The sequence below is a fragment of the Mobula birostris genome, chromosome 7 (genome assembly GCF_030028105.1).
Source record: "Mobula birostris isolate sMobBir1 chromosome 7, sMobBir1.hap1, whole genome shotgun sequence".
NCBI lineage: Eukaryota > Metazoa > Chordata > Chondrichthyes > Myliobatiformes > Myliobatidae > Mobula > Mobula birostris.
The window spans coordinates 127,347,881-127,375,026 of NC_092376.1; the positions used below are offsets into that span (position 1 = coordinate 127,347,881).

The 27,146-nt window shown below is 39.7% G+C and overlaps 1 protein-coding gene across 1 annotated transcript; it reads right to left on the reverse strand.

Annotated features, from left to right (window-relative positions):
- Positions 1–14,832: 14,832 nt before the first annotated feature.
- On the reverse strand, positions 14,833–17,529 carry LOC140200811 (beta-2 adrenergic receptor-like). Its single transcript, XM_072264432.1, has one exon. The coding sequence runs from the start codon at positions 17,378–17,380 to the stop codon at positions 16,121–16,123; it is 1,260 nt and encodes a 419-aa protein (XP_072120533.1). The 5' UTR covers positions 17,381–17,529; the 3' UTR covers positions 14,833–16,120.
- Positions 17,530–27,146: the final 9,617 nt, after the last annotated feature.

The window sequence follows — 27,146 nt, forward strand, 5'->3', positions numbered from 1 at the left end:
TGTGTAGAGAGAACCAGAACTAAAGGTGCAGTTTCAGAGAAAGGATAAAGGGGACATGAAAGTGCTGGGCCAGAACTTCAAAGTTCAAAGTGCATTTATGATCAAAGAACGTTAGTTCAAGAGGCAGCTGCAAAGCAAGGAACCTGAAAAAACCCAATTTTAAAAAATAAGATCAACCCCCAGTGTCCACAGATAAAGAGAAAAAATACAAAACAAAACATACAAACAACAGAAGTGAGCAACCAGTAACAGCATTCCATACTAAACTGAGTCCTTAGATCTACATCCCTGCAGCAGCTCAGAGTAGGCCTGATGCCTCAGTATATTGGTGGGGCAAATCACTGCTAAGTTCACAGACACAAAGCATAGCAGCCAAGGGCAGTCTTGCACCCTTAGCGTCGTGGAGACGGGAGCCCCCAGACTATCTGAGACGGTGTTTAAATTGTTTGAAACTCAGACTAGGAACTGCACCCTGGCATGGCAAACTGCTCCAAGCCTATATCACGCTACCCAGCGATTCGCTGCGGACCTAGATTTCGCCGTCGGAGCTGTTCTCGACCTCTCCAAATCGGCTCAGTGCTTAGTGTAATTCAACCTTGCCCGACTCTTGACAACCTGCCTTTCCAGTCTATCTGGGCTGGCTTTTACATGGTCCAAACAGCAGATTGTACCTCACATTAGGATCCGAGCCTCACCATGGTGTATCACTCCCGGCCTAGAACACATCACCCAGCGATTCGCTTTGGACCTGAATTTTGCTGCAGAAGAAGCTGTTCTCAACCTTTCCAAATTGGCTCAGTGCTTAGAGCGATCCATCCTCACACCCAGGTTAGTTGGACAGGCATCGGAACTCCTCTGTCATGTTTTCTCCCCTCTGAATCGTCCATGCCAAACTACATGGCTCCAAGTCGAAGAATATCGATTTTGCAGCGCACCAGCAGGGCACATCTCTTGAGTTTGCTTTGCCCTCGTTCACTTCTTCATTGCCTGCAGTGATAGTTTACCCTAAGTTATTTCAAAAAAAGTGTTATTAATAATGTTTTTAATCGAAGTCCCTTGGTTTCAAACCACCAGTAAGCCGTCACACATCATTGGTAGTGCCATCTTAATCAGGACTACGTTGCCCATAAGTGCCAAGTCAGAAATCAAAGAAACTGAATGTTGATCCCACCCAAGAGTTAACACTGGCATTCATCCTCCATCCCCAAGAAGTGGAGTAGAAACAGGTCAGAATCAGGTTAAATATCACCGACATTAAAACAGAAATAATAAAGAAAGTGAGGTAGTGTTCATGGGTACAATGTCCATTTAGGAATTGGATGGCAGAGGAGAAAATGCTATTCCTAAATCACTGAATGTGCACCTTCAGGTTCCTGTACCTCCTCCCTGATGATACCAATGAAAAGGGGACATGTCCTGGGTGATAGGGGCCCTTAATAATGGACGTCACCTTTCTGAGGTGCCGGCCGTTGAAGATATCTTAAATACTACGAAGGCTAGTATCCATGATGGAGCTGACTAATTTTGCAACTTCCTGCAGCTTCTTTTGATCCTATGCAGTAGCTCCTCTCCCCACCCCACACCAGACAGTGATGCAGCCTGTCAGAATATTCTCTTCGATACATCTGTAGAAGTTTTCCATGATCTTCTGTAGAAGTCATCATCCATCCCAGAAGACTGCCTCATGGAGCCTGTGAAAAAAAAAAATCACATCCCTAATTTTTAAACTTACATTCTCCAGAACAACCTACTGTAAACTTTGAAATAGTACATAAGTATATTTTATCATTCTAGACTACACGGTGAAAAAGACAGTTTCTTGTTTTTTGTAATAACTGCTTTGTGTTTGAACAAAACAGACTTGGTATCCTCACTTGGTAGGGGGGAGGTCAGTGGTGATAAAAGAGCAGTAGAGGTGTTGCAGGAAGAATACAAAGTTATTGAGTGATATTCTGAGTAACTGCATCACTTTGTTCATTATCAAGGCTAGCCTGCCTCTTTTATTCATTTTGGCGAACTGTTTGGTGAAAAGAGAAGCCCCTTGAATTACTTAATTTCCAACCTTTGGTCACTTTGCAACAACATCACTGCAATGACTATTAAATAATACATGTTTAATTATACTTCAAGTATTAATTCACAAACTGTATTACAAATGCTATATACAGATAAAACACCTTCAAATTTCATCAACCTACATTTTTTACCATACATACTCTATTCACTCCCAACACAACCTGTCATCATTTACTGTACTACCATTTAGTCACCATTATCCACACCTCAGTTAAATACTTCATATACCAAAGAGGATACAAACTTATTACCTAAGTATCGTACATACAGTTTGTCTCCACATACTACCCTGAGATTCATTTTCTTCTGGGCATTAACAGTAAATACAAAGAAACACAATAGAATCAATGAAATACCACACATGACAAAGACTACCAAATAACCAATGTGCAGAAGACAACAAACTGTGTAAAAAAAATATATATAAATAAATCAATCAATCAATCAATCTATAATAAATACCAAGAACACAAGCTATGAAGTCCTTAAATGTGAGTCCATAGGTTGTGGAAACAGTTCAGTATTGGGGTGAGTGAACTTATCCACTCTTTCAAGAGCCTGATGGTTGAGAGGTAATAACTGTTCCTGAACCTGATGGTGTGGAACTTGAGGCTCTTAGATGTCCTGATGGCAGCAGCAAGAGAGCATTGCCTGGATGGTGGGGCCCTCCCTGGTGATGGATGCTGCTTTCCTGCAACTACACTCCTTGCAAATGTGCTCAGTGGTGGGGAGGGATTTACTTGTGATGGACTGACTGTATCCATTATTTTTTGTAGGTTTTTTTCCCCCTATTATACACTTCACATGAACTGCACTCACTGTGCTTTTATCTGAGACATCAGATATAGTGTTAAATGTGCCACCACTTTCAAGTCACCTGACTTCAATTAATCAGTCCCACCTGGTTTCTGAATCACTGGGAAACTGAAGACTGCTTGTTTACCAGCAGACTGCAGATTAAAACTACAAGAATAACGAAAGCAGCTGAAAATCTAAACAAGCACATGTTTAAAGTGAAAATATTATTTATTCTTTAACTCTCCAAACTCCACAGGACTCAGAAAACACAGTGCTAAAAAGATGCCATGCTCTTTGCTGGCACCATAGTTTTATATTTAAGCTGTTCTGAATATCTGCCTCTAGGGATATCAGAAGATTTGTGGTCTGTGCTCCAGGGATCAATATGCTGTTGCTTAGTTGATGGAATTTGTCCTGATTTCTTGTGTAATGGAGTCTTCTATTTCCCCCCACCCCAGTCCCCCAGCCCCCCAAATCCACTCCACAACACCTTGCCTGCCTGTGCTGTCCATTATTAGTTTTTATCCACCTGTCAGGATATTGCGAAATCCAGCCATTCAAAGAAATATCTCCTTATCCACCAGGGTGTCACAAATGTCCCTCCCACTCATTTAAAGCTGCACAAACACTTCTTAGCCAATTCATCATTTAGCACAGTAATTTCAATCCAGCTGAAGCTTGGATACCAGATGGAACTCACAAGAAGTTACACACATTTGGTGTAAGATTTGATGTAGGATATACAGTGTCTGGTTTCGATCTTCCACATGGTGAACTGTACCCTCATAAACAATGGCAGATGATACCAAGGCCCTTGCACTTAATCATCTGTTAGGGTCAGGGATATCTGATGCACTGAAGAAAAGAAAAATCTGTTCACAATGGAACTTCGGTCATGACAAATAGTCTATGACTCATTGATATGACCATGATGCTATAGAAATATTCTGGTATTACTTTCTTCAACCAATGACATAATATGAGACTTTAATTTCAAATGCATAACTTTCAATGCTGTTCTCCAGAGACGACAGCTGTAAAAAAGAATAGTGGACTTGGATGAAAGGGAAGTAAATAGGACTGATATAAGGTCAGTTGTGATTTAATAGGAAAACTGGAAGACCTGAAATAGATAATAACCTCATTCCTGTTCTTACATTTATGATAAATATAAAACAATAATCTTGAATCACCTTGCTAATAAACCACAAGCTAGACTAAAATAAGTAACATATGGGAGACAAGAAATACAAAAGTAAATAATTCCTTTAAATGCTGGAACAGGTACAAGTTGTCAACTTGGGAAATTCCATATGTGTTAAATAAATTCTATCTGAATAACAACCTCATAGTCTTATAATCCACATGATTGAACAAATTAACTAAAACAGAGATAGACTTTAATAGTGACTGTGAATTACTGGATTGCCATAAAAATATATTTGGTTTATTAACATCCTTCAGGGGGTGAAATTTATCATCCTTATTTAGCATATGTGTACCATCAGATCTTCAGTGACCTAACTAATTCCTGAAATGCCAAGAAAACTTTTGTGAAACAATCACAGCCATGGAAATATATTGACAGTCTATGTTTGAAGCCTTCCCTGGTCATACTCTCCAACTTTTCCTCCAGTACATTGATGACTGCTTTGGCATTGCTTCATACACCCATGCTGGGCTCGTCAACTTCAACAATTTTACCTCTAACTTCCTCCCTGCCCATAAATTCACTTGAGCCATCTCCAATACCTCCCTCCCCTTTTCTTGATTTCTGTGGCATTTATAGCCATCAGGACAGAGAGGTCAGAGCAAGTGCACTCCACCTGGAGAGGAATGGTGCGGCGTCCGAGCTGAAGTTGGTGCTGCCACTCCCAGTGTTTGCTCGGCAGAAGACAAGCTCTATTGTGGTTGACTGCAGATTTCTGCGACATTGATGGCTCAAGTCTGGACGTTTCTATTGCATGGCTATATCTTACTGGTACCTTTATGTGTTTGCTGGCTTCTACATGCTATGTGTGCTTTGTACTGTAAATGACTGTTGGTACTGTGTTTTGCACCTTGGTCTGGAGTAATACTATCTTGTCTGGCTGCATTCATGGTATTCATGTATGGTTGAATGAAATTAATCTTAAATTGAATTGCTCTCTCTGACTTCATCTCTACATTCAAACTGTCAACTGACATCTTTTATAAACCTACTGATTCCCATAGTTATTCCCACTATAGTTCTTCCCATCCCATCCTCCACATCCAACAGATTATCCTCCACAATCTCCGCCATCTCCAAAGGGACCGCACCACTAAACATATCTTTACCTCCCCCCACTCTTTGCTTTCCGCAGGGATCACTCCCTCTGCAATTCCCTTGTCCACTTGTCCCTCCCCACTTATCTCCCTCCAGGCACATATCCATGCAAGCAGCCTAAGTGCTACACCTACCTATACACCTCCTCCCTCACCTCCATTCAGGGCCCCAAACTATCCTTTCAGGTGAGGCAACACTTCACCTGTGAATCTGCTGGGATCGTCTCTTGTGTCCGGTGCTCCTGATGTGGCCTCCTCCACATTGGTGAGACCTGTCCTAAATTGGGGGATCGCTTTGTTGAACACCTCTACACCATGCGCCACGAGGGACACCCGGTGGCCAAAAATTTTAGTTCCCATTCCGCCATGTTGATCCCTGCCCTTCTCTTGTGCCAAGATGAGGCCATTCTGACAGTCAAGGAGCAACACTTTGTATTCTGTCTGGGTATTCTCCAACTTGATGGCGGGAATCCTCGATTTCTCCTTCCAGTGAACAAAAACTCCCCCACCCCCACTTCTGACCTTTTACTTCTTCTCGCCTGCATATTTCTTCCCCCGGGTCCTCCCCTTAATCCCTTCCTCCTATTGTCCACTCTCCTCTCATATCAGATTCTTTCTTCTCCAGCCCTTGACCTTTCCCACCCACCTGGCTTCATTGCCACGGATAACTGTGGAAGCTAGGTCATTGGGTATATTTAAAGTTCTTGATTAGTAAAGACGTCAAAGATTAGATGGAGAAGGCAGGAAGATCGGGTTGAGAGGGATAATGTATCAGCCATTATGGATGGTCTCATGATCTATAACCCCTGCTTGCCATTAATATTCACATTCCAAAAATGAACATCGTCACCACCAAGCCTGACACTGTCGTGACTCCAACAATGTCTTTTTTCAGCAGTGTTAAAATTCTGGAATGCTATTGTGAGAGTGCCATTGTTTCAAAGATTGTAGTGGCTTTAGGATATACACAAATATCATCTTTTCAGAGCCAGAAGAAGAAATAGAAAATAGCATGAGATGATCACTTTCAGACAAGATAGGGCAAGAAAAAGTAGTAACAGAAAGGCAAAGAGACAAAATGCACACAAATGACATCAATTTATTTCAGCTTGAAACAAAATACAATGTTGTTCCAAATAAAAGAGACTCAGAAAAAGAATTAAATTTTTCATTGAATTTTTCATAATACCAAAAACCCTGGTATTGTGTTATAATTTAAACTGTAAAGCTAAAACCTAATCTGAGCTGACGATCTTTTGAATTAAAGTCAGGTGAATAAAGATGAAATCTTTATGGCAAATGAACTGTTATCAAAGTGAAAACAGGAAAAAACATGCAGCCTATGCAAAATAAAGTAGAAGACGAGATACATATATTATATGTTGGAATGGAGATGTATAATATTTTGTAACACAGAAGCATAGAATAATCACAGAGTGTATTTAAGAATTACTATCCTTTTGATATATTTAAAGAAAGTCTAGGAAGTAACACTGAGCTTAAAAACAAGACAGTGCATTGTATATTATAGGAAAGTACAAGTTTTGATTTACCAGTTCCAGCGGGTTACAGATTTTTGGAGTAAAAACGTAGATATTGATTAATCTCAATGGGATATCTTGATAATTATGGGGAAGCTGAATAGGATACACTTATCTGGCCACTCGTTTCTGCTTCATAATAACTAGCCAACAAGCTATTGTTGTCAGTCTTTCTTTTGGCTGGCAGCAGTAGGAAGCCTGTATTGAAGAATGAGGCTAATTTATCTCTTAAAAATATAAATTGTACTATTTCCTAATGTTAAGCACGATAATCTATTGAAATAAACATTTCAGAATGTGGCTCTGCTTGACACAAGAAGACAGTACATAATATAGGACTACTTTTAATTAGATGAGTAACATGTTATTCACAAATTGAATGTCAGTAATTTGAACCGAATAATAAAATGGGGTAGATTTTCATGGGCATTAAGTACCATCTGTACTTGCCAGAGAAAGATTATTCCGGTAAGGAAATTTATATGTCATTAACTGAGCACACCAGTAAAAGAAACTAAAATGGTTTTGATTTCCCATATGCAAATGTTTTGCCATGCTTTTTCTTCACCATTTGCTCTAAGGAAAGCTCAAAAAACACTAATCGCATTAAGGCTCCAACAGCATCACTAAGTTAGCAGTCTGAAGCAACTTCTGTAGTCGTTTCCATAAGTCAGTGATAAATCCACCAAGCCACTTCCAAGCAAGAGACAATTAAAAAAAACTGAAAACCATGCACAACTTAGAATTTTCAGCAGTGCATGTGGTCATTATTATTTGCATCAAATATAGCAGCCTGCTCAGACCTCTCAAATAGTCTTTAACTATTTCTCCAAGATTCTCCATCCCCATTTCAAGAATACAACAAAAAAAAACGATTTTTTTTCTGCTCTTTGTACTGTCAGCAGCAAACTTATCTTCGTGGTAAACCTCAGAGTATAAAGCCAGAGTTGAAGGAATCTATTTCTTTCTAACTGTGAGAACAAATCAGGAAAACAGATTTTCCCATTTATATATTCAGATGAGATCCAAGCATGAAACATACTTAGATTTATATTACTCACTGGCCTGTCGTGTGGAATAAATTGAGAGACCTTAGACAGGTTTAAGTTTCTTGTTCAATTTTGCTTTATATATAAAATTGATTTTTTAAAGGAAATTACTACTGGTGTCAGTGGGAGTGGTGTGGGAGCTGATGTACTCTAATTTGAATTAGGTGTATAGATCCCTTTATATTTCATTGTTTTGCAGTTTCTTTCTCACTCACTCACCACTCTTCTCAATTATTCTGCTAATTTAAAGCTGAATTCCATTTATTAATGAATTTAACTGTTTCACACAAAAAATTCTCACTGAACTTTTACAATAAATCTCATTTATTTGCAAAAAAAAAGAGAAGACAACAAACAAACCAAGATCTGCTTAAAAGCAATGACAATGATTTTACACTGTTGTTATGTCAATGAAATAAATTTTCTGTCCTGCAGTAATCTGGAGAGATATTTAACCAAGATTTTCCTTACTAAGGCCTTTTGAGCCAAGTCATTTAACTATCTTCTGAAGTGATAATGCTTAAGTTTTGTATAAAATGGGTAAAACCTACTTAAATGCCATCAAAATGTTGTTCAGCATTTTCTGGCTGAAAATCACGTCTAAAGGTGCAAAGATTGGGGATGGTGTGGGGTATGAGGAGTGGTACCAGATAAGCAAGAATAAACACTTGACTAAATGACTGTGATAAATCCAAAATCCACCATAACGTTGAGCAATCATTCTCTGATACTTCACAGAAATAGCTGTTGCAAAGTCAGTCAACGCACCCAGCTGAACAAATTATCAATGCATGATAGAAATCATGGGGGAAATGCTGTAACTTCAGAGATTCAGACCTTTAGCACCTCTTCAAGAAAACTGGCTTTAGGATATACATATGAATGGACATTTTTGGCAGTACAGTTGCCAGAAATGTTGCTTATGCAAACCTTAGGGAATATTGGAGAAAATTTCATTGCTTCCACTTACAAGACTCTAAACATACTCTGCAAAATTTTTAAAAAGATTATTCTGCCCTTTCATTCTTGGCTACTATGAGAATCAATATACTCTGAAAGAATGACATGCAACCATCTATTATCACTACACTCTAAAAATGGTCTAGTTTAGCACTCATTCAGACATTACCCATCTTCATTATAACAGGCTGATTGATGTCCAGTACACCTATGACATTCAACATATTACCTTGCACAATTTTTATGCTAAGGGACTGGAGTCCTTTCCTTTTGGGATACTCACTGGAGTCTTCTATAGATTCTTGTAAAGAAATGTGGGTGCTGCACACTAAATATATTGCAATCTTTGAAACCTTTCAGCAACCTACAGCAGTCACTGATTGTCATTCTGCTGAGTCTTTCAGGTCATTCACCTCATGTTTATTTGCCTGTACTATGGTCTTGTTGATATTTCACTGATTGTAGCCTATAATGATCCACTTTGAGAAAAGACTAAGTCCTTACCACTGAAAAAACAGTGTAGGAGTCATGCATCTGTTTGCTATCTGCATTTCAGTCTGTGTTGCGTGTTTATTACGGCAACTAGTCACATGGGTGGGGGCGTGATAAAAGCAAATGAAATAAGTTATGTTTTGCTCTGGGCAATTTTAGAGGAGGGGACTGATGGATGTCATATCTTTTGCTGACAGCTTAATTACATCACTTCAAGATTGCATGTTTTGCTCGTTACTAATAAAAAAAACATTTCTTCAACTTTGTGGAACATTATTATTGGATTGATCAGAGGGCATGTCACCCATGGGGTCACCAGCAGTGGCTTTGCTTTGTTCACATTGCCACTACGCAGTGAATGGAAAAGCTGCAGGGCTTCAATCCCTTGTGTCGGTTAGGGCGCACTCATATCTCCTGGTTCGACACACTGATGACACTTGTTGTCCCTGGGGAGACTTACGTTTCCTTTACTATCTCACAAAACGTTGCCTGTTCTATTTTCTAGACATGAATCAAACTTCCCACTTACTATATCGGCATTCTGGATCCCACAAGACTGCCATACTAGTTTAAATCCTCCTGAGTAGCAGCAACAAACTCCGTTCAAGGTTATTGATTCTGTTCTGTTCAGGTGCATTATCCCCTTCTTGTGTAAGTTTACCTCTGCTCCAGAAGAGATCTCAATGTTCCAAAAACCTAACGCCATCTCTGGTCCTATCTCTCTACTTCGTAACCCTCTTACACACAGCACTGGGAGGCTGTTGATACTACAATCCTGCTTTTCTGCTTTCTACGTAACTCCCTAAATTCTCTTTGCAGGACCCATCTCTCTTCTCACCTGTGTTGATATACCAGGAAGGACTATGACTTATTGCCACCCTTTCCCCCTCACAGTATATTTTGTACCTGTCCTGATACATCCATGATCCTAGCACCAGGGAGATACCATACCATTCTGGAATCTCATTATCAACCACAGAAATGCTTGTCTGTTCCCCCTACTATCAAATCTCCTATCACTACTACTTGTTTACACTCTGTCCCACTCTGCTATACAACAGAGCTAATTGTGGTGCTGCCAATGTGTCTGAAATGCCATCCTTCCTCCATGAATATCCAAAGCACATCTGTTGCAGAGGTGAATAACCATAGGAGACTTTTGTACAGCCTGGCTGACCTTTGTGGCGGTAAACTATCTACTCCGATATTACAGATTCTGCATAATTCCCTTGGTAATTTCCTATAGTATACATGCTGTTAGTGTCTTCTATGAGGTTGAACATGAGGTGACATCTGAATAACCAGAGGGAATTTTGAAGCTATTCTTGTTGGATAAATTAAGTTGAAGAGAACAGTTGTTTTATTCATAATTATGTTATGAGCTCCATGAGTATGGTGCACAGACTATTCTCAAGGGAAAGGATGGGACTCCTTGAATGTCATTAGCACAGTGAATCAGAATCGGATTTAAAATCACCAGTACGTTGTGAAATTTGTTAACTTTGTGGCAGCAGTATCAGGCAATATATAATAAACATAGGAAAATGAATTGAATTACAGTGTATATGTATGTATAATGAATAATTAAGTTAAAAAAAGTAGTGCAAAATAACAGAAATAAAAGTGTAGTAAGGTACCGTTCATGGGTTTAATGTCCATTTAGAAATCACATGGCAGAAGGGGAGAAGCTGTTCCTGAATCGCTGAGTGTGCACTTTTTGTACTACTTAGAGTAATTCAGCCTACAGTGACTTTGATACGGTATTGACATTTTTTAAAATACTGTACAGTCACTTGATGCACAAGTTGCTGCAATTACATGATTTAACTTAGTCTTATTTTGCTCTCATATTTTGCTAGGCAAATCAGTCCTACTCACTTACCAATTATATTCACTAATTGTCATTTGAAATACAATGCATGCAGAAGTCAATGGAACATGTAACACATTTTAAAAGATCAGTGCCTGAAAAAGAATGTAAAGTTAAAACATCCTTTAAGAACTTCATCAAAAATATATCAACCAGAACATCAAGTAAACATTGAACTGGCCCATGCCCATACAGCGCTGATATAACAAACTATATTGCACATGTATCCACAAATAACCACTCCAAGTGGTGACTAAAGAACGGAATAAAAACTATTATGTTACCTGGTACTTTGGTACCCTTGTGGCACTTCCTTTTCCTAGTGATTTTAATCCTAACTAATTGCTTCATAAGAAGCATTTCTGTTATTACAGGAGGAATTACTGACAATATCTACCATCATCAATGAAAAGGCAAGATATTTATTGTTTGGTGACGTTGGCTGAAGAAGAAATATATTAAGCAAACTGCTTGATTCATAGGACTTTGGATGATCACCTCTCTATAAAGACCATAGTTTTAATTTAATGTACATCTGAAGTCCTGGGGTAATGCAGGAAACGAATTTTTGGCCCAAGGAGTGCTTCTTGAAATGATCCTTTCATTGCAGTGCTTCCAACCAAGCCAGGCAGGCAGGCCCAATCCTTAGTGACCGAGTTACTTTAAATAGAAATTCTTTTGTATACTGTTAAAGTCATTTCCATTCGGCAAGAGACTTAATCACTGTGCAAATTTTCCTGGCAGCCATGTGCAAAACCAGCTGTGATGCAAATTCATAATTGCTGAGTTAATTTGGATAAGACAAAAGCAGACCTTTCAAATGTTTTGGAAGCTTCAAGAGTGGATGTCTGCCCAAGCACCTGAGTTTTATGCTGCTGTTCCATGTGACCCTCAGCATCGTTTTTTTAAATTAAATTATAATCTAAAATGAAGAAAACGGCTGGAAATATATGCATCATCAATGCAGACAACAGCAACAATAACTTAACATCTAAGACTTTGTTGGAACTGGGAAACAGGTTGAGAGGCATGAGTTTCATGCAAGTACAGTATCAGGGATGGGGACAGAGAAGAAAAGAGAAAATCTTATCATTTGGAAAGCAATAAAGGTTAAATAACAGGTAAAGAGGGATTATGTCAGATGAAAGATGGACTCAGAAGAGGTGTTTGTCATTTTAAATGACTTACTTCTTTTTATTTCCAATTGTGATAAAAGATTATCAACCTGAAATGTTAACCTTGTACTCTTTTCTACAAAAATTGACTGATTGGCATGGTTTCAGCATTCTCAGTTTGTTTTCAGACTTCCCACACTTGTGTTTGCATTGGCTTTTTGTTAGGCTTGCCAGTTCTACATTAGAGCAGCACTATATTGTGACTGTTTAATGCCTTGTTATCTTCATCTGGTCAGTTTCCATTTCCTGTATATTAATTTAACAGATAATTTACAAATTAACCGATGTTACAAAATGATTGCAGCTTCTCAACAACAGTGTCTGGTATTAAAAGTGACTTTGACATGTAACCGATTGGGGTTTGCTTGGAGGGAAGCTTGCTGCATTTCATGCTGAGACTCTTGATTCCAGATAACGGCAGTGTTTAGATTGTGAGGTACAGTGATCGTGTATTGTCACCTTCAATTTGCAGGTGCTACAATTATAGTCAAAATGGCAGCTCCGACACTACAGCATTTACATCTCTGTTCAGCATTTACACAATTTATGTTCCTCATTAATTTCACATAAGCAGGACAACTCCCACTTTAAATGTCAATTTATTGTAGATGCATTTTATTTAAACATCAAATTGATGTTATTTGATTAAACAAGAAGAAAGCTGGTATGTTTAATTGGTAAAATTTTGATTTACATCTAATTCAAGGTTTATATTCGACATGTATCAAAATCATCCATTGCCTACTGATGCCTACTGATTGCTTTGTAAGCAGTATGGCTTTGCATTAGCCCTGCCTATGACATCCTCTTTCCAATAGGTGTCACCTTTGAATCAATAGACTTTGGTTGCAAAATTCAATTCACTATTACACTTGCAGTATTAAAGAACAGCTATGCTGTATATATTGGTTTAGTTGGTCAATCCATTCACATTAGAAATGAAAACAACATATAGATGGCAGAAATCGCTAGGTAGAACTTTAACAAATCTGGAATAATAATAAGATTTAAGTGTATTGACTGTATTAAGTCTATTGACTGGCTGCATTAAGGCCTGGTATAGAGCACCAATGCCTTTGAGCAGAATATCCTACAAAAGGAAGTGGATTCAGCCCAGTACATCATGGGTAAAGCCCTCTCAACTATTGAACACACCTACACATCTACTGGTGTAGAAAAGCCATATCTATCATCACAGATCCTCAGCACCCAGGCCATGCTCTCGTCTCACTGCTGCCTCAAATACCTCAGGGCTGGCATCAGCAGGTTCAAGAACAGTTACTACCCCTCAAACATCAGGCTCATGAACAAAAGGGGATAGCTACACTCATTCTATTTCTGATGTTCCTATATCTGATTATCACACTTTGAGGACAGTTTATCTTGTTATTTCATGCCCTCATTATTCATTTCTATTTATTTATATTTGCATTTGCACTGTTTGCTGCTCATTGATCCTGCTTTCAGTTACTGTTCTTTGGCTTTGTTGAGCATGCCCACAAGAAAAACAAACTCATGGGTGTATACGGTGACATGTATGTACTCTGATAACAAGTTCTAGTTTGAACTTTGAGATTTAATATGAGGCAAAGAGTTCCCAGCTAATTGAGAGGTGACCTGATAGAGGTGTATAAGATGATGAGAGGCATTGATTGTGTGGATAGTCAAAGGCTTTTTCCCAGGGCTGAAATGGTTGCCGCAAGAGGACACAGGTTTAAGGTGCTGGGGAGTGGGTACAGAGGAGATGTCAGGGGTAAGTTTTTTATGCAGAGAGTGGTGAGAGCGTGGAATGGGCTGCCGGCAGCGGTGGTGGAGGCGGATATGATAGGATCTTTTAAGAGACTTTTAGATTGGTACATGGAGCTTAGAAAAATAGGGGGCTATGGGTAAGCTTAGTAATTTCTAAGGTAGGGACATGTTCGGCACAACTTTGTGGGCTGAAGGGCCTGTATTGTGCTGTAGGTTTTCTATGTTTCTAATTGGGAGAAAGCTTAAAGTGTCTGACTAGAGCCTTTTCCTTGATGTTTTACTTAACTTTTCCATTGTTGTCTTACTGTATTTACACATGTGGTCAAGAAAGCTCCTCAATAACCAATTATTCTGCCTTGCTGAATACTCTAAAGTTGAAATACTCCAACGAACTTTCTGAAATAACCGTGCTCTGTATGTACTCTGAGTGAATCTTTGCCACTGAGCTATTCTGGATGCCTTCAAGCCTGAATGGATAATGTAGTGAAATCAATGTGAGAAGGTTATGGAATATATTCCTAATGCCACATTAGATTAAGCATAATGATTGAAATAGTGTTTTGTGAAAGCACAGCTGTACTTGTTCAAAGATATCAATAAGGTGTGTAATTCATTGCAATAAACTGAATCAAGTGAGATGCCTAGAATTTTCGGGAAATTCTGAATGAACAGATTTTAAAACATATATCTACATATAATTGTTATATTTTACTATACCTGAGAATCCTTTCAGGTACTTTAAGTGATTGGTTACTAACAGAAAGTGAATGTAGTCGGGGTCTGCTTTGCAGGAAATAAACTGCTCAAAGTTAAATGATTTAAATATGCATTTATTTATACACAAACAACCAACAATTATCCAAGTAATAAATATCCAAAAGGGTTTCATTTATCACTTATTAGGATTCATAGGAAAGAACAAAATAGCTTTACGATTTTGCTTTCACGTTGTGCGAAAATATATCAACCAGAACATCAAGTAAACATTGAAATGGCCCATGCCTATTCAGCGCTGAAATAACGAACTGTATTGCACATGTACCCACAAATAGCCGCTCCAAGCGGTGACGAAAACGAATATCCCAATACCTTGACATCGGAACGTAACAATGCCACAGGAAAATATAACCGAGTAGAATTGCTTTTCAACTAACACCGGCGGAAAGGTAACATCATTATGAAAGCTCCGAAGCTTTCGGGTCAGTTCTGGTGACGGCGTGCAGCCGATGCCGGGTCCACTAAGACCACAACCAAGAGTCTCGTGACATGCAAAATCTAGTCAGAAATAAAGCTGCAAATTGTAAGGCAATGCAAACCTATCTCCATTTAACGCGAAAACAAAAGGAGCTTTGAGTTGACCTGATTGTGCAACGTTACAACATACACGTAAATATTAGCACAGTGCAGACGGGTAACAAATACTGAGGCGCAGATGTACAAACGTATAGACACGCCGAGCCACTAACGCGCGCGTCTATTTGCACTTTACGAAAAGTTGTGTAGAAACGAGGATTCCCTACTTTGGAAATAACTGCGTGTACGAGGTTCATAAAACTGAGGGCATGTCTTAAAAGAATAAAACACTGATTTCGGTTCATCTCGCGAACGCACGCCTCTTTTCTGACAAACTCGCGGATCCCGTCAGTGAGCGTGACCGCCCACGGTGGCGCTCCTTCCCTGGCTCGGATCACAGCTACTTGTTGCGACACTTTGAACTGAATGGCACGCCGCACCATGTATTGCACTCTCACTTCTCTTTTGCCTGGTTGCTCACAATCTAAATAAACAATGCACCTGATTACATTCAACAGCCAGGAGCGCAAAGAATAACCCTCTAGCGATGGTCATGATGCTAGTTATAAACGCTTAGATATTCACTGTTAATGCTTACGTTCAACGATCCTCTAACTGTCCCCGATTCCTTGGGCTTGCTACATCTCCTAAATTATCACCACAGTGCATTGCATTGTCTTCGCAGAACAATAATGAGGTAGGTGAACGCATGAGAAAGTACAGCGGAATATGATCGGGGACACGCGTGTTTGCCAAACTCTTAATCTTACAAAGTTACTTTGTCCCACTGTCTTCGAGAAGCATTCGGCTCTATATGGCCGAATCCAGCAGCTTTCGTTCGTTACCGTTAGTGTCGGGGCTGTAGTTCGGCGAGGTGCCCATGCTGGACGCGATGCCATCGAAGCTGCAGTGCAGCGGGCAACCGTTCTCGGCTCGCTCGTCGCCTTGCGGCGCGAGGGTGCCGCGGCCGTGCTGTGCGGAGGGCGCGTTGTCCCGACACCCCCACAGCACCGTCCTGAAGGCGTACCTGAAGTCCGAGCTGCGGCAGTAAATCACGGGGTTGAAGGCAGAATTGGAGTAACCAACCCAGTTCAGGAAAGTAAAGACCGTTGTGGAAATGCTGTCCTTGAAGATAACATTGACGATATTTACAACGAAGAAGGGCAGCCAGCAGAGGGTGAATATGCCCATTATAATCCCCAGGGTTTTCAGAGCTTTGTGCTCTTTCAGATTTAGGAATCGAGACGTCCTTTTATGCCCCTGTTTAGCAACCTTCCCATTCGGATCCGGGGCAAGATTCACGTTGTTGTTGTGATAGTGAAATCGTCCCTGACATTTGTTGATCTTCTTCAGTTGCTGCCTTGCTTCCTGAAAGACCCTGGCGTACAGAAAGATCATGACTAGCAGGGGTAAGTAAAAAGAGACGATGGATGAGGTGATGGCAAATTCTTTGTTGGTGAAGAACTCGCAGCAGCAGGGATCGTCGTAGCATTCCAGTGACTTATCGTCGTCCAGCCGCCACCAGCCCATGTAGATGGGCAGGAAGGAGGTGAGAGCCGCCACCAGCCACACCGCCAGCACCGCCAGCCGCGCTTTGCACTTGGTCAACAGTACTTGGTAACGGAAAGGCGACGTTATGGCAAGGTAGCGATCCAAGGCGATCACGCACAGGGTGCCTATGCTCGCCGTCACGCAGAGCACATCCAAAGAAGTCCAAAAGTCACACCAGAAGTTTTCGAAGTACCACACCCCTGTAATGTTGCGAACCCCCCCGAAGGGAACAACCACCAGTCCCATCACCAGGTCTGCGCAGGCCAGAGAGGTGATAAAATAATTGGTGACAGTCTGCAGTCTCTGGAACCTGGCGATTGCAGTTATCACCAATACGTTTCCAAAGACTATTGCTACCACCATCACTGACATCACAATGCTTACTATAATCTTCAGGCCGGGACTCAGTTCCTTCCTCGCTGAAGCGCACTCGGTTCCCGGCGTTGCGGTGGTGTTGAAAATTTCGGTGGCCAGTTGGCAACATTTACTTGCTTCCGCGCGAGTGACCTGTGATCCCATCTTAATGGTGGGCAGAACGAGATAGAAACAGGCAGACGCTCTTCTATCTCCTGTCAGCGCTCGTTCACAATTGCTATTGTCTGCCACCCGGACCGGTCTTTCTCTCTCTGGTGCATGTCTGGAGATGTGGTAACGAAAACGGGTTGAAAGCTCTGGTTTCTGCACTTATAGCCGCATGGGGGACGTCATGCTCCGTTATAACCAATCACAATGTGCGTGTAGCTTCAAACGCCAAAATCTTCGCAGATATTCTATGTCAGGAAACTATTTACTAGTAAGTGTGAGAGGAGTCAGAATATCCCAGTCAATTTAGCCGCCGGCTCTCTGTATTCACGAAGTCTAGATTGAAAAGTTGGAGAAAGTAAAACGTTTGCAAACCATTTTGCTGCACTCATTATTTGGATTCTCTCATTTCATAAATGACATCCGCTTTCTTCTAAGCATTCCCTTCAGAAAGCGGTCTCAAAATATTAATCTATAACTTCCATCAAGTTTAAGCAGCGACTGGAAGGGGCATTGTCACTTATTTAAGTTATACCCAAGGGCGGCGAAATAGGGTATTTGGGGAGCTCTCTTGCACTGTTAATGTGTTTCAGTATTAGGTTAGTCGGGTCGGTAGTGTGTAAGCGTGACTCTCTGATTTCCATTTCGGTCACTGCTCCTGCTTCCCGCGGCTGCGTGTTTATTTCTGCCTGCAAAGTTCCAATTGCAAAACGTCGAGTGCCTGTTTGACTCAGTGGTAGGAGGTTGGCAGGATGAGCACTGGGTTGCTGACCTCACTGTTTGGAGAGTCGCACGCGCACAGTGCAGTGCTATTGCCATAGGAAGGTCACATTGCATTTAGCACCGCATTGCTCGAGTCAAACAACCGACGCAAACAAAAGGCTGGAAACCGGTCTGTGTCGGCCATTCGGGCTTCAATCGATCATCTAAAGTTATAGGTCATCTTCGCCAAACTTAGAAATGAGGCATTTTCATGGACTGTAAATCATATTCTCAATATTATGTATATATTTATTATTATTATTATTATTATTATATGTTGTCACAGTTTGTCTTTTGCATATTGATTGTCAGCCCGTGTGTCTAGTTTTTAATTGATTATTATATCTTTGTTCTATTGTGAATGCCTCCAATAAAATGAATCTCAGGATAGTATATGGTGACATTACGTACTTTGATAATAAATTTACTTTGAACTTTGATTTAAAACTACGATTTAAAATCGCTCCAAAGAGGAATGCCCTCCCCAAAATAAACCCAAAGCTCTTAAGATTTCTACTCTTGGAGGATGCTGATACACAGCATTCTTGCCCACTTAGCATTTTGTGTCCGTTGTGAGAAGTGCCTTATGGCTCTTTGCTAGGTTATGTAAATGTAGTTGCTATTTGTTGTTAGAAGAAAATTATATTAGCTCAGGAGGTTTCTGATATTGATGCCGTTCAGTTAATACACCACATATTAAGGCTGATCGCGCAGTTTCTGATCTATATTTTAATCTGCAAGAACGTGAATCGGTCCATTACTTAAGGGCCATGGGGAGGTTCAGAATGAAAACGAACCCTTCAGCTCGTCGTGTTACCCCGACCATCAGCCATCCAGTTACACTGGTCCTGAGTTGATCACTATATATTTATCTCTTTACATTCTCGTAAAATCCCCTTTTCCGTATTTTTACCATGCACCTACACACTAGGGGCAGTTGATAGTGGTCATTAGCCTAGAGAACCGTGCATCTTTGGATGCTTGGGATGTGGGAGGTAACCCGAGCACCTGGAGGAAATTCACATAGTCACGGCGTCACTCCACATAGACAAGTACCCGAAGTCAGGATTGAACATGAGTTCCTGGCTCTCTACTATCTACTCCATAGTGCAGCACGTAAAACAGTTGAGAACGTTACGGGAACATGTTGCATTTATATTCAAATGAAGCCGAGTTATTAAAATATTTTTTCCTCCGGTGATGCATGTAAGGCATCTTCGTTGGCGTTCTGAATGACAGCGGATCCTTCAGCGTTTCATGAAATGGAAATCTTATTTCAATAAAGAGATCACTCGGTTGAAGGAGCATAATGCACATTGAAACAATAGCACGAATAATATTCCTGTCAATTTGCTAAATGCGCAATATCACCTCCCACCCTGCTTCAGAATACCATCTTAGATCTGTGACTGACTCTTATTTGAGGGAGGTGAGAGATGCGTCTTTTGGATGGCAGGGTAATCTGCCTTTTATTTGGTTACACATGTCTATACATGATGTGGAAACAACAGGAATCTCTCAGTTGACCTGGTCCGTATCACTATCCCAAAATCGGAATCAACAGATTAACCAATCAGTCATCTCACTGCTTAGTTAACACTAATGCTGGCTCGGTAAATTAATTCATTCTAATTGAAAGTGTTCGGAATTTCCATGAGTCTGAACTCTGTTGAAAACTGATCACAATATTTTTCTACGGTCTTTCGATGCTTATCCGCACAAATTTGTAGCATTCAACTCGTTTTATTCCTGTGAGGTAACAAATATTATTCTATCCTTATGGTGTTGATTGGGTGAAAAGAAGCTTCACGTTGTTAGTCCATTACAACTTTAAAAATTAGTTTTGACCTATATCATTGTGTATTATCGGCAATCTAAAATTCAGAAACTACTCTGTCCATAGAACTTACGGTTCTGCATTTTCACCTTATTCCAAGCATCTCATTAAAAAATAAATGTCAGAATCATACTAATAACTAATCACTTTAATAGTAGAGGAAATCAGACACGTCAACGTTTAGTTGGAAGATTCCAAATATAATTGTCTTCTTTAAAAAAATCATAAGATAGGAGTAATTTAGGTAGGGGCTAGATAACAGTTGGACTGCGAAGTTTGCAACAATCGCTTTACTGTTTACTATTTAAATTTACTGGAACAGATAATTTCCTCTGGAGTGTTGAGTGTTTCATTACGATCAGCAGATTTCAGGACATGCAAAATGATTTCTTTTTCGATTGACAATGGAATCAATATCTGATGTGTCGCCAGAGAAAGAGAGAGAACATCCTTAACCAACAAGAGTCCTAGGGATCAACCCAAGAATTCAACTGATGTCATATCCGAACAAGCCAGTGAGACCAGTAAAACAAAACAGATCACATCCATAGCGTTGCTAGCTGGTATTTTAACAACTTCTTTCTCCAGTCACCACCATTCCTGTGAAAAGTCTACATTATTTCTTAAAATGAGCGTTCCGTCCCACTGCACTAGATTATGAGAACACAGTCATTTTTTGTCATTTAGAAATGCATATATGCATTAAGAAATGATACAATGTTTCTCCGGAGTGATATCACAGAAAGCAGGACTAAACAAAGACTAACACTGACAGAACCACATAATTATAGCATTAGAATTATGTAATACGACTGTTTGGACACACTATGTTAATCATTGCCACAAAGTTTAGCGTACTATACTGTGCATTCCGTCTCTTGTTTTTATTGACAACATGAATGTCTGGCTGTATCTATTACACAGGCACAAAAGACTGCAGATTCTGGAATCTGGAGTACAGAAATAAACTACTGGAAGGACTGAGCGGGTCAAGCAGCATCCGGAGGTAAATGGATGATCAATGTTTCGGGCCGAGATCCTGAATAGAATTGTATACTGTACTGGATCGCTACCGGAACTGTCCACCATCCCTTTGCCTCCACATATGCTCCGGGCGTGAGCCCTTCCAGTGGTTTGTTTTTGTACTTATGCCAGTTTACCGTAAGCAAAAGTTTGTGAGTAGGATATTTAGACGATTACTTTACGCCATGTATATCTGTTTCATTGTAGACGTCATATGACAGCGACATCTAACTATCTGGAAAACTAAGAAATCGACGTGTCTTTATTTCGTAAAACACCGAACCCATGTAATTAGGAACGATGAAATTCTGACAAAAATAAATCAGAATATGCTGTTTTAAGTCCCCACGCATATCGTGTTTAAGGAATGCATATTAATATGTGGACCATTTCTACTGCTTGTAGCAGATATGGTAAAACTCCTTCGTATAGTTATCTCTTTCATTACTAGTGAATCCCTCAGTTAATGAAGGATGTGAAGCTTTTCCACCGATTCGTCAAAAATAATTTTCTGTAGTTTCCTCGAGCTGATATGCAGAAGGGGCAGAAGTGTTCTGAGATATTTATAGATCAATTAGTGGTTATTTATAGGCCAGGCTAAGCATAACTGACTGACGTCCACGAAGTAACAGATGACACATTTGAAAAGTTCCTTAGAAAAAAAAATCAAATGCTGTTTATGGTTTTGCATTCTTATTTGCATGCACACTGATCTCGTTTACAAAGAAAAAGAGACTGACCCAAAACAATCTTACTGTCTTTGGTGAAGTCAGCATATCTCATGGTGGCAGACAAATTAATAGTTTGGCTAAAAAGTTCTTGACTCATGTTGCTTGCACATGAGGATATTGAGAACAAAAATATAAGGAAATCAACAGAACCATTTTAATTTAGGCCAAATTCAAATTCGGCCACAGCTAGATTTCTGAATATAGTTTTGGTTACCAGATCTAATAAAGAACTCAAAAGCTTCCAGAGAAAGCTAATCCAGGATTATGCCAAACATGACTTTTGTGTAGACATTGTCCTCAGTTAACCAGAAATAGCTAAAGAGAGAATTAATAGACCTAATTTAGGACCGAGATGAGGAGGAACTGCTTTTCTCAGAGAGTGATGAATCTGTGGAATTCTGTCCCCAATGAAGCAGTGGAGACTACCTCAGTAAATATATTTAAGACAAGTTTGGATAGACTTTTCCATAGAAGGGAAATTAAGGGTTATGGGGAAAAGGCAGGTAGGTGGAGATGAGTCCATGGCCAGATCACCAATGGCCAGCTGGTCCATTTCTGCAACACACATCAAAGTTGCTGGTGAATGCAGCAGGCCAGGCAGCATCTCTAGGAAGAGGTACAGTTGACGTTTCGGGCCGAGACCCTTCATCAGGACTAACTGAAGTAAGGGCTAGTTCTTCCTTCAGTTAGTCCTGACGAAGGGTCTCGGCCCGAAACGTCAACTGTGCCTCTTCCTAGAGATGCTGCCTGGCCTGCTGCATCTCCAGCAACTTTGATGTCTGTTGCTTGAATTTCCAGCATCTGCAGAATTCCTCATGGCTCATTTCTGCTCCTATTTCTTATGTCCTTATATAATCAAAAATAAGACATTTTGATTTAAAACATATTTTCATTTGCCAACAGTCAAAGATTGCAATTCTAAAATAATTTCCAGAGGAATTTCCTCCAAAGAAACCTCTGAGGATTGAGGATGACTTGCTTCTACTCCAATTTTGTTTTTTTATAGGGAGACTAGTAAGGGACTTGTAGATTCTGCCCTGGATGTCAAAGCAAGCAGCTGGATAGTTTAGAAGTTGGCGTGCTCCCCTGGCTATTAATGCAGCTCTAAACACATGAACTCAAGCTTCTCAGTGTCCCGTTAAATGCTTCTTCTTCTAATGATCAAGGCTGATTAATCCCAGGATTAAATGAGGATGCTACAGCCTTTTCATGGTGGTTTGCAGGGCACATTTGAAGCTTTTCTTCTTTCCATCTATTTACGGTATCTCTTGCCATTTCAATGCTTGGAGCAGAGCATTTATTGTGGAAATATAGCACTGGGCATGCAAGCTACTTGGCTTGTTCTGATTGCATATAATTAGGGCCACATTGTAGAGGATGTTTCTTGAAGAGAGGATGCGAACATTGATTTAACACTGTTATTAGTGGAGCTGGAGGATGGTGTGAAGTCTTGATTTGCCTCTTCTCTCCAGTACTTTAAGGTACCCACTGTAAGAAATCCGAGTATTCCATGCACAGAGGAGGATAAGAATCATTGCTGCTTAATAGATATTGAACATTGTGCTGAGGTTCTGGTCTTAACCTTCAAGCACTTTTCCTCAGTCTGTCAAAGACTTTGCTGGTTAACTCATGATCAGTGTTTGCCTTCATTGTGTATCGCTCGTGATAAATGGGAAATGTGTTCCAGAATCTCATTAGGGACCATTATTTTCAGAGGTCTATCAGGGCAGGTTGGTGGAGAATTTCTTTCTGCAGATGTTAAAGAGATTCATTCTGAAAGCACAGGGGTAAGTTATCACTCTGTGTCTGCTACAAGTCACTTAACATATTTCTTTAGTAGTTGATCCCACACTATGGCAAGATGAACTCCAACGGCTGAAAAGACTCTCATCGAGTTATAGCCATAGCTACCTTCACTAAAAGTGGGTTACAGAAAAACAAACTGATGTTGTCATCCTTGATTTGTTAGCAGTATGTATGTGACAGTCCTGATTTTCTGGTGAGAATATCTGTAATTCTTCCAAAATCATACACTTCTGCAATTCTTTCAAAATCATAAATCTTTTTGAACTTTTCATAGTTCAGAATCCGTTCAATTCCATTTTTGTAGAGATATCAAACAGAAGCTTTTCCTCAAGTTCAAATTCAATACTGGTACTTATCTTTAAAACTTGGATATGAATGGTCTTGTTTACATTGATGGCAGCATCTTTGTTGCTCAAGCTCATGGCTTTTCAAATATTGAACTTTCACTCAGAGGTAATATGACACTGACATCAAGCTAATCCTTAAAGTGACACTTCAAACCAAATTCAACAAACAGGTGCTTTACAGCTGCATGAAACCTGCCTTAAATGTGAGCTCAATTTCATAATGAATGGTGTTTATCAAATCTGAAAAAAGCGCAGTTAATTTCGGAGTCACTCTTAATCACAACTCCAGGAAAATGTTTTTAAAATAATAAATAATCTATTTGCTAAACTTGCAGGCTACTCCTTTATGCCAATTCATCAGCTGTCTGTTCAATTACCTTGGAACTGTTATTCAGATGCATCCTCTGCAACATTATTTTGAACTTGTTCATTGCACCATCCATTTGTGGACTGACTACATTCTATAACATACCTTGAGTAAGGAACGCAATATTCCAACGTCTACCATTTCTCAATGTGGGTTTCCTACATCCCATCCATTTCTGAGTGTTTTGAGATGGCTAGTAAGGGACCTGCAGACACTGTCACAAATGGGTGAGCAAATAGCTGGGTATTTTACTAAATGGTGTGCTCTCTAGCCGTCAATGCTTTTCCCAACACATGGACATGAACTTCTTTGTGCCACGTTAAATGTTACTTCTTCACTTTGAGTGATCATGGCCCATTGCTTCTCAGGACGAATGGAGAATGTTACAGCCTTTTCAAGGTGGTTTGGGGGGCACATTTGAAGTTTTACCTCTGCACACCAAGTAATCTCTTGCCATTTCAATACTTGGAACAGAGCATCTGCTGTGGGAACATAGCACAACAAACAACTTGGCCTGTACTGACTGACTATAAATAGGACCATGTGGAAGATGTTGGCCTTGTAGTGGGTGCTGATGTTTGGTACACAATGATCAGTATAGTTGATTGATGCTGTAGAGACTTGACTTGCCATAGCTCTCCAGCACTTGAAGGTACCCACTGTAAATAATTCAGAGGGGACATTGACTGCTCAATAGATCCTGAGCTTTGTGCTGCATAGTAGGCCTTGATCTTCAATCATTTTTCCTAAGTGTGTTTACTAAGTACGCACTTAATAGACACTGCATTAATTGTGCCCTTGTACAATAAGATGGACTCTTGACTTCAAAATCTCTTTCATTTTGGTCTAGCACCTCATTGTCTACCTGCACTGCATTTTCGCTGCAACTGTAACACATTATTCTGCATCATTATTGTTTTCTATTATACTACCTCAATGACATGAGATAATTTGTATGGGTAGCATGCAAAAGGTTTTTATTTTAAACTGTACCTCAGTATATGTGATAATAATAAATTACCAACTTACTTTGCCAATGCAATGGAACATACTTTACCCGCCAAAAGCGTGATGCCTTTAAAGACATCCCATATGATCCTAGTGAATGGAACACTGAACGGCAACAAGGCCAGCACCAGTCTTCTCAATGGCAAGGACAGATACAAACTCAACATACAGTGACACACGGAGTTTGCATACTCAGCTCTATACACTGCTTGATGCAATGAGAAATACACAAGGTATGTTTATTCCCCCTTTATCCAGAGATGTACATGAAAACCTGATGGATGTGATCTATTTTAGATATTCAGGTGAAATGAAAATTCGTTTGGGTGACCACTGCAATATTTCATGAATAGCACCATCATTCTTTTCAACTGGAAATGAATATGTTAAGTCAGTAACCTTACACAAAATTCAGGTGACACACAACTAAATTAGGATGAATGAGTTATATCTGAACCCAAAATTTTCTGATATTCTCTGTTTTATGGGAGTAGAAATCATTGCATGTGAATATGTGTATATGCCATCAATAGCATATAAATCTGGCCTTGTCTGTTCTCTTGGAAGAATAATAATGCAAAAGCAGAAATCGACAGCACAGAGGCAAGTACAAAAATTCTGCTGAATCATTGGATGTCTGGTGCTTAGTTAATGCTTAGACCAGTTGAACATTTTCATGCCTTTTAGGGTTTTGGTCTTCCCCCTTATAATGAACAAAAGGAAAAAACTTGCTCATCTACTCATCAAACCCATGGCTCACCTACATCGAACACACCTTCTTGCCTCATGCCCATAATCCTTGATTGCTTTAACAACAAGAAATATCTCAATCCTTTTTGAATGAACTCTATGACTGAGCCTCTATGACTACCCAGATAGATTTCAAAGAATCACCACTCGTGGGAGAAGAAAATTCTTATTTCTGTCCCATGATTTTGAGAATATAACCCTTAGTTTTAGATTTTCACTTCAAGAAACTTCCTCCTGCATCTATTCAAGTGTGTTTCCTAATTAAATATTCAGTGACAGAAAAAAAAATTCTATTAGTTTCCAAATAGAGCTCCATAAAATGACCTAGCCTTTACTTAGCAGCGCTATGATACTACAATGAATTTTCACAGTTCCTTGCTCATTTTCATTCAAATATCATTTAAATATCTTTTAATCATACAAGGAAATACTCCTTTAATGTTACTTTGTATCTGATTTTATTAACGGGCATCATAGTTTTTGCATGTGTGCTGCTTTCATCCTATGCAAAACATAAACCTGGGATACTTTGGAACAGATTGTCTTACCCTTGCCATGTATCAATTCCTTTGTATACCCTTTTGGAAGAAGGGAGAGTTACTGATGTATAAAATTATAAGGGACCTACCTGTAGTAAATAGATAAAAAACCTATCAAAAGCCATGGATTTCAAATAATTGGTAGAAGGATTAGAGAGAAAATGTGGAGAAGCAATTTCACCCAAAGAATGGCAGGGGTCTGGAACTTACTATTGAAAAGGATATAAACACTGGAACACACTTTGGATATCTACTTGAAAACCTGTAATCTGCAGGGCTACATTCTTTGTGAAGAAAAATAGGATATAAAATGCCCAATAGCCTCCTTCTGTATTTTAACCATTTTTAAAAAGTACAAGGAACATTTGAAATCTTACATTAGCATGCTTTTTTTTTGCTTTTCCACTGTTCTCTCTTTTGCAGCCGGTTTCTCAATTTATATGTTCAGAATTTTAATAGAAACCACTTATGTAAAGTTACACTGCAAATGGCTGTTGACTGCCTATGACCTAAATTCTCAAAAATTCTTTGAGACGTATTTTTTGTCCAATTATTTTTTCTTCTCAGCAAGTCAGTGATTTCAGATAGCAATC